The sequence below is a fragment of the Leucoraja erinacea genome, chromosome 6 (assembly GCF_028641065.1).
Source record: "Leucoraja erinacea ecotype New England chromosome 6, Leri_hhj_1, whole genome shotgun sequence".
Taxonomy (NCBI): Eukaryota; Metazoa; Chordata; class Chondrichthyes; order Rajiformes; family Rajidae; genus Leucoraja; species Leucoraja erinaceus.
In genome coordinates this window covers 12,723,412-12,741,443 of record NC_073382.1, presented here as the reverse complement: position 1 = coordinate 12,741,443, position 18,032 = coordinate 12,723,412, and the positions used below count along the sequence as shown (strand labels likewise).

The 18,032-nt window shown below is 43.8% G+C and overlaps 1 protein-coding gene across 2 annotated transcripts in view; it reads right to left on the bottom strand.

Annotated features, from left to right (window-relative positions):
• Nucleotides 1-18,032, bottom strand: part of cdc16 (cell division cycle 16 homolog (S. cerevisiae)) — a 56,993-nt gene that overhangs the window by 15,534 nt on the left and 23,427 nt on the right. For both annotated transcript variants that reach the window (XM_055636629.1, XM_055636630.1), the window contains 5 exons: nt 17,461-17,510; nt 16,039-16,112; nt 12,252-12,377; nt 9,291-9,443; nt 5,834-5,897 (listed from right to left, as the gene is read on the bottom strand). In XM_055636629.1, the coding sequence (XP_055492604.1) occupies nt 5,834-5,897; nt 9,291-9,443; nt 12,252-12,377; nt 16,039-16,112; nt 17,461-17,510 (467 nt within the window). The remainder of the gene's footprint in view (nt 1-5,833; nt 5,898-9,290; nt 9,444-12,251; nt 12,378-16,038; nt 16,113-17,460; nt 17,511-18,032) is intronic.

The window sequence follows — 18,032 nt, the reverse complement described above, 5'->3', positions numbered from 1 at the left end:
GAGAGTGCGAGAGTGAGAGAGAATGGAGTGAGAGAGTGAGTGAGGAGAGCGAGAGGGAGATGGGCAGTAGGATGGAGAGTGAAAGACAGAGATACAGCGAGAGAGGGAGAGAGAGAGAGAGAGGAGAGAGAGAGAAAGAACGAGAGATAGAGATTCCAGCCTCTTAAGATGAGAAAAACATTTTTCACACAGAGAGTGGTGAGTCTCTGGAACTCTCTGCCACAGAAGGTAGTTGAGGCCAGTTAATTGGCTATATTTAAGAGGGAGTTAGATGTGGCCCTTGTGGCTAAAGGGATCAGGGGGTATGGAGAGAAGGCAGGTACGGGATACTGAGTTGCATGATCAGCCATGATCATATTGAATGGCGGTGCAGGCTCGAAGGGCCGAATGGCCTACTCCTGCACCTATTTTCTATGTATCTATGTTAACCCCAAGCACTGTGGTAGATAAACGCTTACAAAATAATCATCCAGATCTTAAAATTTAAAATACTAATAGATAATCTGCTATAGTTTTTAGAGGCACAGTATGACTTTTTATATCCATGCATTTTTTCAGCAGCAAAATCTTGTCAATTTCACCGGGTTATTACTTTTCCATTGGCGAGTGGTATGTTAATGAAACAGGAAGTCGGGCTGATCTTAGTTGTACCCACCTGCCCGCTGCACCTCGGCCGGTACAGCGGTGACTCGTTACGATTATCTATGGTCAGATTGTTTTTAAATCCGTATTTAACTACGCAAAATCGTACATCAGTATTCTTATTGCATTTCCGTACCAAATACGGAAAATCCGTACTACTTGGCAGCTCTGACCTAGGCTAGACCTAGGCCACATGCAATACGGGTTGATTATTGCAACCACCATAATTTTCACCACAGAGGAATTACAGTTAATGACATCTCCCCAACAATAGGGTGTAAACGCTTAACCTATCATCCAGAAAAATTAGAAATACTAATAGAAATTATAGTTTTTAGAGGGAGTAGTATGACATTCGGCCCATGCATTTTTTCAGCAGCAAAATCATTCAATATGATCATGGCTATTACTTTCCAACTCAGTATCCCGTACCTGCCTTCTCTCCATGATCCCCTGATCCCCTTGCCCGCAAGGGCCCTCATCTAACTCCCTCTTACGATATCTATGCCAATGTTTTTAACCGTATGGCCTCAACTACCCTCTGTGGCAGAGATTTCCAGAGATTCACCACTCAGCTGTGTGGCTAACCTAGTTACTCCTCATCTCGGTTTTAACCACAGAGGTTCCCCCTTAATGACATTGGCATAATTATCAGACACTCCGCCAGCAGCATTCTGGCAACATTGCATGCACAGGACTGGTTTGGAAGGATTCGGACCCAGCGCAGGCAAGCTCGGTTAAACTTGGTTTATTGTCACGGGTACCGAGGTACAGTGAAAAGGTATTGTTGCGTGCTAACCAGCCAGCAGGAAGATAATGCATGATTTCACATTTCTATACCTTTTGCCCGATGGGAGAGGAGAGAAGATGGAGTGGCCAGGATGCGACTGGTCCTTTATTAAGCCGCTGGTCTTGGCGAGGCAGCGTGAGGGAAAAATGGAGTCAATGGAAGGGAGGTTGGTTTGTGCGAAGGTCTGGGCTGCGTGCACAATTCTCTGCAATTTCTTGCGGTATGGGATGGAGCTGTTCCCAATCCATGCTGTGATGCATCCCGATAAAATGCTTTGTATGGTGCATCTGTAGAAGTTGGTGCGAGTTATGTGCTAAACTCCTACGCCGTCTGAGGAAGTAGAGGCTTGGTTAGCATGGACATTAGCCTATTTCCAAGCTGTATGGATCTACATCTCGAACTAAAACTCGGTCTACCCTCTCTGGAGAACATAATGCATAATGTTTGGGACAAGGACCCATCTTTTATTTATTTGCCTCTTTATACTCCACAATTTGAGATTTGTCATAGAAAAAAAATTCACATGTGGTTAAAGTGCACATTGTCAGATTTTAATAAAGGCCATTTTTATACATTTTGGTTTCACCATGTAGAAATTACAGCAGAGTTTATACATAGTCCCCCCCATTTTAGGGCTCCATAATGTTTGGGACACAGCAATATCATGTAAATGAAAGTAGTCATGTTTAGTATTTTGTTGCATATCCTTTGCATGCAATAACTGCTTGAGGTCTGTGATTCATGGATATCACAAGTTACTGGGTATCTTCTCTGCCAGGCCTGTATTGCAGCCATCTTCAGCTTATGCTTGTTTTGGGGGCTAGTCCCCTTCAGTTTTCTCATCAGCATATAAAAGGCATGCTCAATTGGGTTCAGATTGGGTGATTGACTTGACCACTCAAGAGTGCACATTTTTTTAGCTTTGCAAAACTCCTTTGTTGCTTTAGCAGTATGTATGGGATCATTGTCTTGCTGTAGAATGAACCGCCGGCCAATGAGTTTTGAGGCATTTGTTTGAACTTGAGCAGATAGGATGTGTTTATACACTTCAGAATTCATTATGCTACTACCATCAGCAGTTGTTTCATCAATGAAGATAAGTGAGCCAGTACCTTCAGCAGCCATACATGCCCAGGCCATAACACCCCCACCATCGTGTTTCACAGATGAGGTGGTAAGCTTTGGATCTTGGGCAGTTCCTTCTCTCCTCCATACTTTACTCTTGCCATCACTCTGATATGTTAATCTTCATCTCATCTGTCCACATGACCTTTTCCAGAACTGTGGTTGGTCTTTTAAGTACTTCTTGGCAAACTGTAACCTGGCCATCCTATTTTAGCGGCTAACCAGTGGTTTGCATCTTGCAGTGTCACCTCTGTAGGCCTCTGCGGACAGTGGTCATTGACAAATCCACACCTGACTCCTGAGGAGTGTTTCTGATCGGTCGAACAGATTTTTCTTTATTATAGAGAGAATTCTTCTGTCATCAGCTGTGGAGGTCTTCCATGGCCTGCCAGTCCCTTTGCGATTAGTGAGTTCACCAGTGCTCTCTTTCTTCTTAATGTTGCTCCAAGTAGTTGCTTTGGTAAGCCTAAGGTTTGGCCGATGTCTCTAACAATTTTATTTTTATTTCTCTGTCTCATAATGGCTTCATGGACTTTCATTGGCACAACTTTGGTTCTCATGTTGATAAACAGCAATAAACGTTTCTAAAGTTGATGGAAAGACTGGAGGAAAGACTAGGTGCTGAGTCCTCTTATACCTGCATTAAGGAAGCATTTAAACACACCTGAGCAATTCCAAACACAGGTGAATCCATGTGTCCCAAACATTATGGTGCCCTGAAATGGGGGTATGTGTATAAACACAGTTTTAATTTCTACAAGGTGAAACCAAAATGTATAAAAATACCCTTTAATAAAATCTAACAATGTGCACTTCAACCACATGTGATTTTTTTCTATTACAAATCTCAAATTGTGGAGTACAGAGACAAATAAATGAATTATGTATTTGCCTCTGTGCAGAATTGGAAGCAGGTATATACTCTTGATGCCCAAGATTTCACCCTCAACCAATTTCACTGGAAATAAATGATCTCCTCATCATGACTTTGCTGTTTGTAGCAGTTAATTGGCTTTGATGTTTCCTACAGTAACATACCACAGTCGCAGTTCACTGATTGACGAGAATGTTGTTTTTTTCAATTTAGCGTGACATTGCTCACATTACATTTCCCTGCTACAATGCTACAGGAAGAAAATTGTAAAATATACCTCACTGTCTGCTAAATATATTTGGTTACAGTTCTTGTTTTACTGCAAACTGTAATCACATTTAATTCCAGCTCCAATTTGATTTCCATTCTTTCATTGTAATTTGTTGAATTGATTTCAAAATATTGCTTCACATTCCCAATGCCATTTCCTGACATTTCTCTAGTAATGACGACAATGGGATATTTGCTCCGGGACTGATCGTATGTTTATAATTCAAAACATGCAAATTTTTAATTACAACAAAAGGTTTCATTTTACTTTAGCCAACTTAGGCAATTTAGCGTCAGGATAGTTTGTAGCAAAATAAATAGAGCAACAAATTATAAACAACAGCAAGAATTCTGGAGGAAGAGAATCAGATAGTAATTCTTGGAACAGTTTCACAGTGGCAGGCAATTTCAGTAACACAAGTTATCAAATTTCAAATATGTAAAGATTACTGTATACATTGCATAAATACCAGCAAATTCAATTATATATGCAGCGTAACAAAAATAAGAAGTTTAGCAATATCCAGTGTCAAATGACCACAGGGTACAACTTAACGTAATTATGTGTCAATGACTTGCAAAAACACAACCAGAAAAACCCCTTGAAAATAGGTGTGGCAGATTACGAGATTCTTGTGCGGTTAAGGAAATGTGCGTCAAATTCCTTTCATAATTGGTATGATGTTAAGAGGAAATAATCGTCTTCAAAAAATATTTAAAAAACAACTTTGTTAAACGTGAACAAATCATAAAACTTTAGGTTACACAAAAAAGCTGGAGAAACTCAGCGGGTGCAGCAGCATCTATGGAGCGAAGGAAATAGGCAACGTTTCGGGCCGAAACCCTTCTTCTTAAAGTTTTCTTATAAAACTTTAGGTTTGGGTTTAGCAAAATGCGAGGATAGTTAATAAAACCTTCAAACGTTAATTGAATGGATGGAGAAGTGACATGAAACTTAATGCAGAGAAATGCAAAGTATTCCATTTTGGTAGAAGGAATGAGAAAAGTCAAAATAAACTTAACCCAATTTTGAAAAATATGGAAGAAAAGACAGATCTGGGGGCACAGTTTGTGGAAAATAGGAAGGAAGTTGAGATTGTGGTTACAAAACCATTCGAAATGTGGTGCTTCATGAACAGTGGCAGAGCACAATAGCATTGAAGTCTTGAACAAAAGACAAACTACTGGGGGAATTCAGTGGGTTAGAGTTAGACAGTATCCGTGGAGGGAAATGAACTGTCAACGTGTCAAATTGGGACCATTCCTCTGGATGGAAAGACTGGAGATGAGATAACCAGAGGAACAAAATATAGAAATATTCCGGCATAAAGAACTGCAGACGATAGTTTACAAAAAAAAGACAAAGTACTGGAGTAATTTAGCAGATGAGGCTGTATATATGAAGAGGCATGGTACGGGTGATGTTTTAGGTTGTGATCCTTCTTCAGACATTTGCACCCTTTTCCTTCATATTCCAACTCGGTGGCATGAACGCTGAATTCTATTATTTCAGGTGTCCAGATTACAAACGCCACCCCCCCACCCCAACCAATCTCTCTATCCAACCAGATCCACACATACCCTTTCATTCCACACACCCACCCTCCTCACATTCAGCTTCTTCCTCACCAATTCTGTTTGCCCGTCACCTACATACTTCTGGGGCCAAACAGTCTTCTCAAAGTACATGACCTCACAATTAGCGACATTAAATTCCATCTGCCATTATTCGGTCTACCCGTTTGTTGTTTGTTGTTTGCTGGAGCAATTCCAAAAAAACTTCAGCTGCAATATATCAGGGAGGTACCGAGATTGCCCAAGGCATCAGCCGGGACTCTGGCACTGCAGGGCAGCAACGCAGCTGAACATTACTCAAAATGCATCTCCGTCCAGAGGTTTGTCACATCCAAATAGCTGATTTGTGTTGAAATACATTGCAATTGTCAAGCATTTCATTCTGACTCACTTCTATTATGTCAAAATCAAACATCACAAAAGGTGTTGTGTAACATTGAAATGGAAATAGCACTCAAATGGACAGCACAGAGCCTCAGCACAACAGGTTATTCTACCAACACCCAGTGGACGAATTTACACTGAAACAGCAATGAAAGATAAAAAATAAACATCACCTCATTTCCAATTGCCCTCACTTTTTCCAATGCATCTCGAAAATACTTCTCAGCAGTCTTCCAACTGAAACCCAAGTGTTAAATTAATGTCAGTAAAAAAAACGGCAGATAAAATAAAATAATTTGTTGATTCATTCATCCGTTGTAATAAATCCATTTTATCCAGCTGCAATAATTTTTTTATTGGTGTTAAATCAAAGGTATCTTATATCATTACTCAGTATTCATTTATTATTGTCCTGTGCACTGAGATACTTTGTTTTGTGCACAAGCCAGCTATACAATCCAAATGTGAATACAAAATATGGTATTGCAGCTGCAGAGAAAGTACAAATAAAAGAAAGAGTGCAAGGGCCACATCGAGGTAAATTGGAGAAAATCTGGACTACATTCTTTGACTTTAGACTTGAAAAATACACTTGAAAAATACAACGTAGAAACAGGCCCTTCGGACCACCAAGACTGTACCGACCTGCGATCACCCCAGATACTAGCACTACCCTACTCACTATGAACAAAGTACAGTTTACAGAAGCCGATTAACCTACAAACTTGAACGTCTTGAGTCTGGGAGGAATCCGGAGCACCCTGTGGTCACAGGGAGAACGATCAAACTCCGTACAGACAGCATCATAAGTTAGGAATTTTAGTCAGCAATTTTAAGCCTTTGTATCTTCTGCCCAATGGGAGAAGGGGGAACGGCTGGGGTATGAGTGGTCCTTAATTACGTTGGCTGCTTTCCTGATGAAGCAGCAAGAAGCAGAGAGAATCAATGGGGAATCAATGGTGGGAGAGCACGGTGGCTGGTTTGCTAAGGTACTGGGCTGTGCCTTCTATTGTACTAGTATTGAGGGCTATTAATCGCACACCCATTCAGCCCATCTAGCCTGCGATAGGTCCCGGAAAGAGCTTTCAAATTAGTCCCGCTCTCGCTCAGTCTCCTGACAATTATCTTTGAGATAATGTTTGTGCTGGGACACTTAGCCATGTGCTTTGCTACACAAATTTAGACTCTTTGTGAAAATTTCATACTCAAAACAAAAATACTGAGCTATAGGGAGAGCTATAGGGAGAGATTGAGTAGACTGGGACTCTATTTCCTTGGAGGGCAGGAGGATGAGGGATGATCTTCCAGAGATGCAAAAAAATCACGCGAGGAATAGATTGGGTAGAGAGTATCTTGCCCAGAGAAGGCGAATCAAGGACCAAAGGACACAGGTTTACAGAGAAGGGGAAAAAATTTAATAAGAATCTGAGGGGTAACTTTTTCACACAAAGGGTGGTGGATGTATGGAACAAGCTACCAGAGGACATAGGTGAGGCTGGGACTATCCCAACATAGAAAATAGGTGCAGGAGTAGACCATTCGGCCCTTCGAGCCTGCACCGCCATCCAATATGATCATGGCTGATCATCCAACTCAGTATCCCGTACCTGCCTTCTCTCCATACCCCCTGATCCCCTTAGCCACAAGGGCCACATCTAACTCCCCACTTAAATATAGCCAATGAACTGGCCTCAACTACCCTCTGTGGCAGAGAATTCCAGAGATTCACCACTCTCTGTGTGAAAAATGTTTTTCTCATCTCGGCCCTAAAAGATTTTCCCCTTATCCTTAAACTGTGACCCTTTGTTCTGGACTTCCCCAACATCGGGAACAATCTTCCTGCATCTAGCCTGTCCAACCCCTTCAGAATTTTGTAAGTTTCTATAAGATCCCCCCTCAATCTTCTAAAATCTAGCGAGTACAAACCGAGTCTGTCCAGTCTTTCTTCATATGAAAGTCCTGACATCCCAGGAATCAGTCTGGTGAACCTTCTCTGTACTCCCTCTACGGCAAGAATGTCTTTCCTCAGATTAGGAGACCAAAACTGTATGCAATACTCCAGGTGTGGTCTCACCAAGACCCTGTACGACTGCACTAGAACCTCCCTGCTCCTACACTCAAATCCTTTTGCTATTAAGAAATAGTTAAGGCAAGTACATACTTTACATTCATACTCACCTGTCTAATTAGGTACAAAGGATGCATAACTATTTTATGGACAGATGACAAAACAGCTCTGGTTTGTTTCACATTGTTCACCTGATACCTTGTTCACTGGCCCCAAGCCTGAAGAATGCCTCAGTACTCGGCAGCCTTGTACTTCCAGCATGAACTGCCTCAGCACTGATGGCAGACACCCAACTATGGAATGGAATGTGGCCATCACATCATATCTCATCGATTCTCCACTTAGTAATGTATCTACTACAACATTTCTACATGTCTACTACTGCAATGTTACTTTCTCCCTCGCTGTTTCAAACATTTCTGTTCCTTTCTTATTTGCATCTCTGTAAACCTCAATTACTTCATGTGGAAGCAGGTGACTTCTGTCACCTTCTGGACATCATCACATTGGGGTTCATCTAGCAAAATGGAAATGGAAAATGAGTGTAATGAAAATCAGACAAGCTATATAAAGGGAGAACAGAAGGCATTCCCCTCATTGAGGGAAAGGAGGAAATTTGCCAAAGGCATAGGCGTGATTTTCAAATTGCCTGATCCAGTCATCATCAAATCGGTAACACACACGCCGCAGCACTCGTGAGTAAGGCAAGGCAGCGCCTTTCCCACCTCAGGCAATTGAGGAAATTCAGAGTGTCTCCGAGGATCCTCCAGTGTTTCTACTCAGCGACTGTGGAAAGCATCTTGTCCGGAAATATTACCATCTGGTTTGGGACTTGCTCTGCCCAGGACAAGAAGGCTCTGCAGAGAGTAGTGCGTTCGGCCGAACGCACTATGGGAACTTCACTCGCCCCTCCGCAGGAACTATACATCAGGAGGTGCAACTCCAGAGCCAATAAAATCATGGGAGACCCCTTCCACCCCTGCAACGGACTGTTCCAGCTTCTACGGTCAGGCAAATGCCTCCGTTGCCATGCTGTGAGAACGGAGAGGTTGAGAAGGAGTTTCTTCCCAGAGGCCATTCAGACTGTAAACTCCTATCTCACTAGGAACTAACTTTACTGAACGTTTTTCCTTCCAATATTTAATATGTAAAAGAATATGTGTGTGTTTATGATTGTATTTATAGTTTGTTTGGTTGTTTGTTTGTTTGTCTTTTTGCACAAAGTCCGCGAGCATTGCTACTTTTCATTTCACTGCACATCTCGTATGTGTATGTGACAAATAAACTTGACTTGACTTGACATTACTTGAATTTGTAGAATTACTTTGAATATACAGTAAAATGTATACCTTCCCCACCCACACGCCTCCTCCCATTTCACCTCACTTCACAATCATTCCTTTCTGTTTATCCTGATTCTGTTCAATTACATCTCCTCCATTTGCCTCAATCTTTCATTTATGGATTTAAAATAATTATACATTACGAATTCCTGGAAGAATTCAATTGCAACAGAATGATTTGGTGCTGGTTTGTACTCTGCAAAATTTGAATCTACTTACTCTGCATTTTGGAAAGCCACCACACCCATCTCATGAAGAACAAATGGATCCTCAGGTGCTGTGTTCAAGGCCTGACTAAAAAACCTCTCTGCAAGTTTGGAGTTGTTGGTCAGTCCGTACTCAAGGCCAATATACAACATTGGTAAATGACATCTGTGGACAACAGAATGAGTCATATCTAACACGACAGTGTCTTCCGGTTTACAATTTAAAATAAAATGTAAATCAAACAATACAAGAGATGTTATGAACATCACCGAGAAGTGAATACTTGAATCTCGAGCAGCATAAAGCTTTGTGGAATTGTTAAATGTATTAAATTCTTTAAACAAATGCTAACTACAATCAACTAGTTTAAAGGCAATGGCATAGAATGTTCAGAGCTAAGAAAAACATTGAGGAATTAAATCTCTAAAAACTGGTAATCACTGGATTAGTTATCGTACCAACATCAGTGTTGAAAACAAGGTGACAGTACACAACCAGTTTGTTTTTCCATAGAAACATTTTCTCTGATTACTTTCAGCATTTCCATTTTAAGACAATGCAAGCTTCTGCCTGTTGACCCAGAATTCTAGGAATTCTAGAAATTGGAGGAACAGCACCTCATAGTCTGAAGGGTTTTGGCCCGAAACGTCGCCTATTTTCTTCGCTCCATAGATGCTGCTGCACCCGCTGAGTTTCTCCAGCAATTTTGTGTACCTCATATTCCGCTTGGGGAGTCTGCATCCTGGGGGCATGATCATCGAATTCTCCCAATTTTGTTAGTCCTTGCTGTCTCCTCCCCTTCCTCAGTCCCCCTGCTGTCTCCTCCCATCCCCCAGCCTTCAGGCTCCTACTCCTTTTTCCTTTCTTGTCCCCCCCACCCCCGATCAGTCTGAAGAAGGGTTTCGGCCCAAAACGTTGCCTATTTCCTTCGCTCCATAGATGCTGTTGCACCCGCTGAGTTTCTCCAGCTTTTTTGTGTACCTTCTAGGAATTCAATGTTGTGCCCTGAGGGTCAGAGATGATTAGAGAATTAAAGTGACTCTGATATATGTTTGGCTTTGGACCCTCAAATGATTCCAAAAGAAGCTCAGAATGCAAGCATATGTTCCACTTCAGTACACCGTAGCCTTTAAGGCTGAACATACCATTTAATAACTTAAGATAAACAGCCTTTCCAGTTTGCAACAGAAACATTGGGAGTGCTCATCAGGCAAGATATCTCCAGGTGGGTGGGTGTAAGCTTGGCATTTTAATCAATGCTTACATAAGTAGGAGAATTGAAACAGGCCCACGGGGCATCGCTGCAAAACAACAGCCCAGTCATTTAAAACTAAGTTGCAGCAAATGTTTTTAACTTCTCAGAGGGGAATCTCTAGAATTCTCTCCTTTGGGGGGTAGTGGAGTGCAAATCATTGGTATTTACCAGGAAGAAAGACTTGGACGCTAAAATCTCATACGCTGGTATGAGATATATCTGATAAAGAATTGAAAACAATTATATATATCATATCTTCTATATATTTTTAAAACTCAATGTGTGTGTGTGTATGGCATTTTGCATTTGAAACGTATCTCCTCGAAAACCAGACGCAAAAACGCAGAGATTTTTTACAATTTCGGTAGGGGTTTAACACGATTTCATAAATGCACTCCTCTCTAAATTCGGTCAATTATTTCCCCAGATTTTGAATAAAGTTGTTCACAAAACTCACTTTTTAAAATATAATCGCCGCTTGCTAGCTGATACGTCACAATGCCCACATGCCCACCAATCAAGGCCCACCTGGCTCCCGGCCCCACCCCCCCGCTGTGGATTAAGGGCGCAGAAAGATCGAACAAATATTCTACAGCTCCGTTCCGCTATAGGATCTTTCTTCTGCAGATCTCGGATCAGCAGCGCCTCTCGCGCTGAACCTTTTCCTCACTTCCGGCGCAGCTCGTGAAGCCCCGCCCCTCCCAGCTGTGGGTTTCCAGAGAGTCAGAAGCCGGTGCTTCTTTGCTGTCAACGCTCGCTCCTGGGCGAACGCGTCTTGCCTTAGCGGCTTTAAACGGCTGTTGTCAGCTGGCAGTTATCAACGCCTGTTGATACCGCTATAGGATCTTTGCTCTCTACCCGTCACAGGGGATGATTGACTGCCCCCCCCCGGCCCGGCTCTGTCAAGCTGGCGGAAGCCGCGATCGGCTGGTCCCCCCGCTGCTTTTCACCCCAGATCGCTCCGTGCCTCGCTCGGGCTGTCGATCCGCCCCCCCTCTCCTTACCCCCTCTCTCCCTCCCCCCTCTCTCTCACTCTCTCTCCCCGCTCTCTCTCCTCCCTCTCTCTCCCCCTCCCCTTCTCTCCCCCCCAACCCCCTGCCCTCCCCTACCCTCCCTCCACTCCCCTACCGCTTCCCTCCACCTCCCCCTCCCTCCCACCTCTCCTCATCCCTTCCCACCCCCTCTCCACCTTCCCTCCCCCCCCCCTCTCAGCCCCCCTCTCCCCCCTCTCTCCTCCCATCTCTTGAAGTGATGAGTTAACCAGGAAGTTGCAGAGGGAACGGTCTCTGCAGAAAGCGGAAATATATGGGGAGATGGGAAGATGTGGCTCATGGTGGAATCCCGTTGGAGGTGGTGAAAATGCGGTAGGATTATGCGCTGTATGCGATGGTTAATGGGGTAAAAGCTGAGGACTGGAGGGCACTGTGGACTGGAGAGCGGAAGGAGAAGCAAGAACGGTGCTGCGGGGTACTGTGGAAGAAGGGTCCCAACCCAAAAGCCACCCTTCCATTTTCTCCAGAGATGCTGACTGACCCGCTGAGTTACTCCAGCACTTTATGAATATCTTTGGTATAAACCAGCATCTGAAGTTCTTTGTTTCTACAATCTAGCAATCAAGATCTCAAACCATGTACAACGTAAAAACAGATATTGACAGAAAAGCAATGATTTGTCAATTATTAAAGAAATTTAATGACAGCCATGGGAGCAGCACCTACCCTTTCATTAGCTGGGCTGCAGTGAAGTAGGCAGCCATAGCCTGGTCATGCTCACCTTCCACAGCAAACGAATGGCCATAGGCGATCCAAGCCGGCCCATAGGTTCGCTCAAGGGTAGTGGCTTTACTGAGGAGGTCAAACAAATTCAATGAGAAACAACTAAAACAGGTGGCTATTCATTTACACAGGTTGTTGGATAACTCAGAAGCCAAGATCCTAAGTAAATTATTGTGGTAACTAAAGGAACGAATTGGAAAACAATTTAAAAGTGGAGAGGAATAAGGCATCTCCTGATAGAAACAACAGACTGCTTCTTGCTATCTAAAATTCGATCCTGACACCAGCTTCACTGCACATCCCACACAACTAAGAATTAAGAATACATATATATATATATACTAAGACTAAGAATTAAGAATTTGGGACTGAGATGAGGAAAAACATTTTCACACAGAAAGTTGTGAATCTATGGAATTCTCTGCCACATAAGGCAGTGGAGGCCAATTCACTGGATGGTTTCAAGTTAGATATAGCTCTTAGGGCTAATAGAATCAAGGGAAAAGGGGAGAAAACAGGAATGGGATTTTGGATGATCAGCCATGATCACATTGAATGGCGGTGCTGACTCGAAGGGCCGAATGTCCTATTCCTGCACCTATTTTCTAGGTTTCTAACTCCTTAAGCACGATTTAGCAATTCGAAGAACCCAATCCCCATTATATCTAGGACATCACCATTGTTCACAACCCTAATTACCCCCAGCATCACAGCACATTGCTACACACACACACCAGCTCTCCCCCCTCCCACACCTGTTCCTCTTGTTACTATGACCCACAGGTAGAACACAGGACAGCACGTGGCCATTAACCCTGTTAATTAAGATTATGGTTAATCATGTTGATAAGACATAGAAGAAGAATGAGTCCATTTGGCCAATCGAGTCTGCTCTGCCATTCGATCATGGCTGGTCTATTTTTTGCCTCTCAACCCCATTCTCCTGCCTTTTCCCAATAATCTTTGATGCCCCAACTAATCATGAACCTTTCAATCTCCGCTTTAAAAATACCCAATGGCTTGGCCCCCACAGATTCATCATCGTCTGGCTAAAGAATTCACACAAGTTCACCCCCCTCTGTATGTCCTTTTGTTCTGAGGCTGTGCCCTCTGGTCCCAGACTACTGGAAATATCCTCTCCACATCCACTCTATCCAGGCCTTTCATTATTTGGTGAGTTTCAATGAGATCCCTTCTCATCCCCCTAAACTCCAGCCCGGAGCCATCAAATGCTCTTCGTACGTGAACCTAATCATCCCTGGGATCATTCTCATAAGTGTCCTCTGGACCCTCTCCAATGCCAGCACGTTCTTCCAGGGCTCGAAATTAACGGTTGCCCGGTTGCCAATGGCCACCTAAAGTCCCGCCGGGCAACCTACAACCCGTGTCATTTTGCCCGGCTTAGCCCCCTTCTCCAATTCTCTGTCACTCTCCATCTCCGCCCGCCATCCGTGTCCGGGCCGCCGAGTCTCCGCTCTCTGGCCGCTCCTCATCCGTTGGCACGGCCGGCCGCCTTGCGCATGCGCATGCGCACTGCCTGCACATCCTCCCCATGCACAGGCCAGCACATCAGCCGCCTTGCGCAAGCGCACTGCTACTGGTCGGCACCGGGCACTTTCTCCCTCCCTTTGTATTGTGGGAGATCTGGCCGTCATTGCTGCCTCGCCGCGACCGCTGAAACCCAACGCAGAATCACTCCCTGTAGATGGGAGTAACTCCCCGGAGTGACTCTTGCTTCCTGGTTTCCTGGTCCTCCAAAAATATTCTAAATGGAATTTAAACTGGAGGTGGTGGAGGGTGGACTTAAGCAAAAAAGGGTTATTAGGGAAAAAAGAGCTACTTTAAATTTCCCACCACTGGCTTCCAAACCAGGGCATTGGAGATGTCCTCATTCTTCCCCTCTTCCACTATAGATGAGGCTCTCACCAGGTATCTTCTATACCCCGTAACGCTGCTCTCACTCCCCATCCCCCCACGTAACAAGGACAGAGTCCCCCATGTCCTCACCTTCCACCCTACCAGCCGTCACATACAACAAATAATCCTCTGACATTTTCGCCACCTCCAACGGCATCCCATCACTGGCCACATCTTCCCATCTCCTCTCCTTTCGGCTTTCCGCAGAGACCGCTCCCTCCGTAACTCCCTGGTCACAGGGCAACAGGAAGGCAGGTTACTATCTAAATGGCGTCAAGTTGGGAAAAGGGGAAGTACAATGGGATCTGGGGGTCCTTGTACATCAGTCTATGAAAGTAAGCATGCAGGTACAGCAGGCAGTGAAGAAAGCGAATGGCATGTTGGGCTTTATAACAAGAGGAATCAAAAATAGGAGTAAAGAGGTCATTCTGCAGTTGCACAGAGCCCTAGTGAGACCACACCTGGAGTATTGTGTGCAGTTTTGGTCCCCTAATTTGAGGAAGGACAGTCTTGCTATTGAGAGAGTGCAGCGTAGGTTTACAAGGTTAATTCCCGGGATGGCGGGATTGTCATATGCTGAGAGAATGGAGCAGCTGGGCTTGTACACTCTGGAGTTTAGAAGGATGAGAGGGTATCTCATTGAAACATATAAGATTGTTAAGGGATTGGACACACTAGAGGCAGGAAACATGTTCCCAATGTTGGGGGAGTCCAGAACCAGGGGCCACAGTTTAAGAATAAGGAGTAAGCCATTTAGAACGGAGACGAAGAAACACTTTTTCTCACAGAGAGTGATGAGTCTGTGGAATTCTCTGCCTCAGAGGGCGGTGGAGGCGGGTTCTCTGGATGCTTTCAAGAGGGAGCTAGACAGGGCTCTTAAAAATAGCGGAGTCAGGGGATATGGGGAAAAGGCAGAAACTGGGTACTGATTGGGGATGATCAGCCATGATCACATTGAATGGCGGTGCTGGCTCGAAGGGCCGAATGGCCTACTCCTTGCACCTATTGTCTATTGTCAATTCGTCTGTTCCCACCCAAACCACCCCCTCTCCTGACACTTTCCCTTGCAACCGCAGGAAATGCTACACTTGTCGCATTAACTCCCCCCTTGACTCCATCCAAGGCCCCAAGCAGTCTTTCCAGGTGCAGCAGAGATTCACCTGCACCTCCTCCAACCTCATCTATTGCATTCGCTGCTCTAGGTGTCAGCTGATCTACATCGGTGACACCAAGCATAGGCTCGACGATCGCTTCGCCCAACACCTCCGCTCGGTTCGCAGTAACCAACCTGATCTCCCAGTGGCTCAGCACTTCAACTCCCCCTCCCATTCCGAATCCGACCTTTCTGTCTTAGGCCTCCTCCATGGCCAGAGTAAATTGGAGGAGCAGCACCTCATATTTCGCTTGGGTAGTTTACATCCCAGCGGTATGAACATTGACTTCTCCAATCAGAGAAAAAAAGTTAAATTAGTGCCCTGCGTTCCTCAGAAAAAGGGCCTAATTTGTCCCATTACACAATTTGTCTAGGTTCCATAAATCCTTTGCCGAACCAAAATGCTTCAATCTCAGTTCTCAAGTTTTAATGTGAGCCTCAGCCTTTTGGGAGATTCACAGAATTCCTTGGCTTTTTGTTAGGCAAAGTGTTTCCTGATATCATCGCTGGACGTAGTAGTGTACCTTTACAATAAAGCATGACCATACGTGCTAAGTCACTGAAACAAAATTAAAATCGAGGAAAAGAAACGATTTAGGCCCAAAACACAAATCTGTCGTAAATATCTCAGTAACCCAGCTAATACAATTGCAGTCCCACCTGAGATATCTCCTGGCGTGTTCATTTTTGTGGCCGACCATGAGGTAATAACAGCCGACGGCAAACCAGGATACCTGGACATCAACGGAAACAGGAAAATTAATGATCGTAACAATACTATAATCTTATCATCCAGAGTGGCAGCAGCATGGATCAGAGGGGGATTCAAGTGATCAGCAAAGATACATTTAAATGGAATCTTACAAAAAACCATGAAGGAGAAAGGATGGGGGCGAATAGGAAGGAACTGCAGATGCTAGTTTATACCGAGGATAGACACAAAATGCTGGAGGAACTCAGTGGGTCAGGCAGCATCTCCGGAGAAAAAAAAAGATGTGTTGTCGGAAACCTTCTTCACACTCTGAGGAAGGGTTCGGACCTGAAACATCTTACTTTTCTCCAGAGATGCTGCCTGACCCGCTGAGTTACTCCAGCATTTTGTGTTTATCTAGGGGTGGAGGTGAGATGGAAAGGTATGGAACAAGACTCATGGAAAGATAAACAATGGTATGGCCCAATGAGCAATGCCAATTTGCATGGTCACCTGTGGCAAAAGTAGCAGCTGGAATCTTAAGAGATAAAGGTATTTGATTACCATGGGAGATTACATGGAAAATATTTTTCCCCTTAGACTGTTTCTTTCATGACAGCTTTTTTTCTCAGCTTGTCAATTCCAAACCAACTTTTAAGTGGTTCTTTAGTTCCTAATCAATATCACGCGGGAGTCAAATAGGCCAACATAATTAAATAGTTCATCAATTTTCTATCCATTTCATCAATCATATTATATCCAATTACTGTTATGGAAACAGTAATTCTGTTATAGCAGAATTACTTGCATATATAAGATTCAAGATTCAATTTATTTGTCATTTGGACCCCTTGAGGTCCAAACGAAATGACGTTTCTGCAGCCATACATTACAAACAAATAGACCCAAGACACAACATAATTTACATAAACATCCATCACATTGCTGTGATGGAAGGCCAAAAAAACTTACACAACCAACAAGATTATAAGGTCAAATTCTTTGAAGATACGCTCCTGGAAATAGGCCATAGATTTGATTCTTGGACCATGGTTAGCTGGCTGATTGAAAAGTGCAAGGATCAATCCAGCATGAAAGTTGGAGGAGAAAAAACAATCCCAGTACCTGCCAATCCGCAGAGCATACCCGATGGGCCGAATAGCCTAATTCTGCTCCCATATTTGATGATCAATCACTTCTTAATAACTCTGGGTGGTAAAGATGCCATCATTGGCAAATTATAGCTTACACGATGCCTTACACTAATGCAAACCCTTTCATTCATGTGTAAGCATTGATAATAAGTGCCATTGTAGATAAAATGTAACACCAAGACATATAAACAGAAAGACAGAAACAGGACATGAACATTTGTGAATGAAAAAACGTACCGGATTATTGGGGTACAAATCCACCAATTTGTGTGCAAGGTAAAAGAGTTCTGAAAAATAAAGAACAATGCAAATAAATAAATAAATGTATGCAATTTTGATCATCCAGAAAATAAGGCCGCCCGTAGCGGTGACTGCGGAGGGCTTGGGGAGGCCCCGACCGCGGGTGAACATTGGGGAACATTAGAGGAAGAGACTGACTTTGGTGCCTTCCCTTACAGTGGGAAAATTTGATTCTGCTGTGTGGGGATGTTTTTATGTTGAAATCTATCGTGTATTGTGTTCTTTATTTTTATTGTATGGCTGTATGGTAATCTCATTTCACTGTGCCATCTGGCACATGTGACAAATAAATGTATCTTGTATCTTGTAAGAGGCTGTGAGAATGCAACGATTTTACAGAAAACATCAGTCAATCCAAAGTAAAGAAATGGTACCACGTGTAAAGATGGGATCCAGGATGAAGGTATCACGGTACTTTGGGCTGAGCAGCCACGTGCACCTTTACCCAGGGGTGGAACCGAGTGGGGGAGAGAACAGACAATCCCCTAGATCCAAGAGCCTGAGGAGCA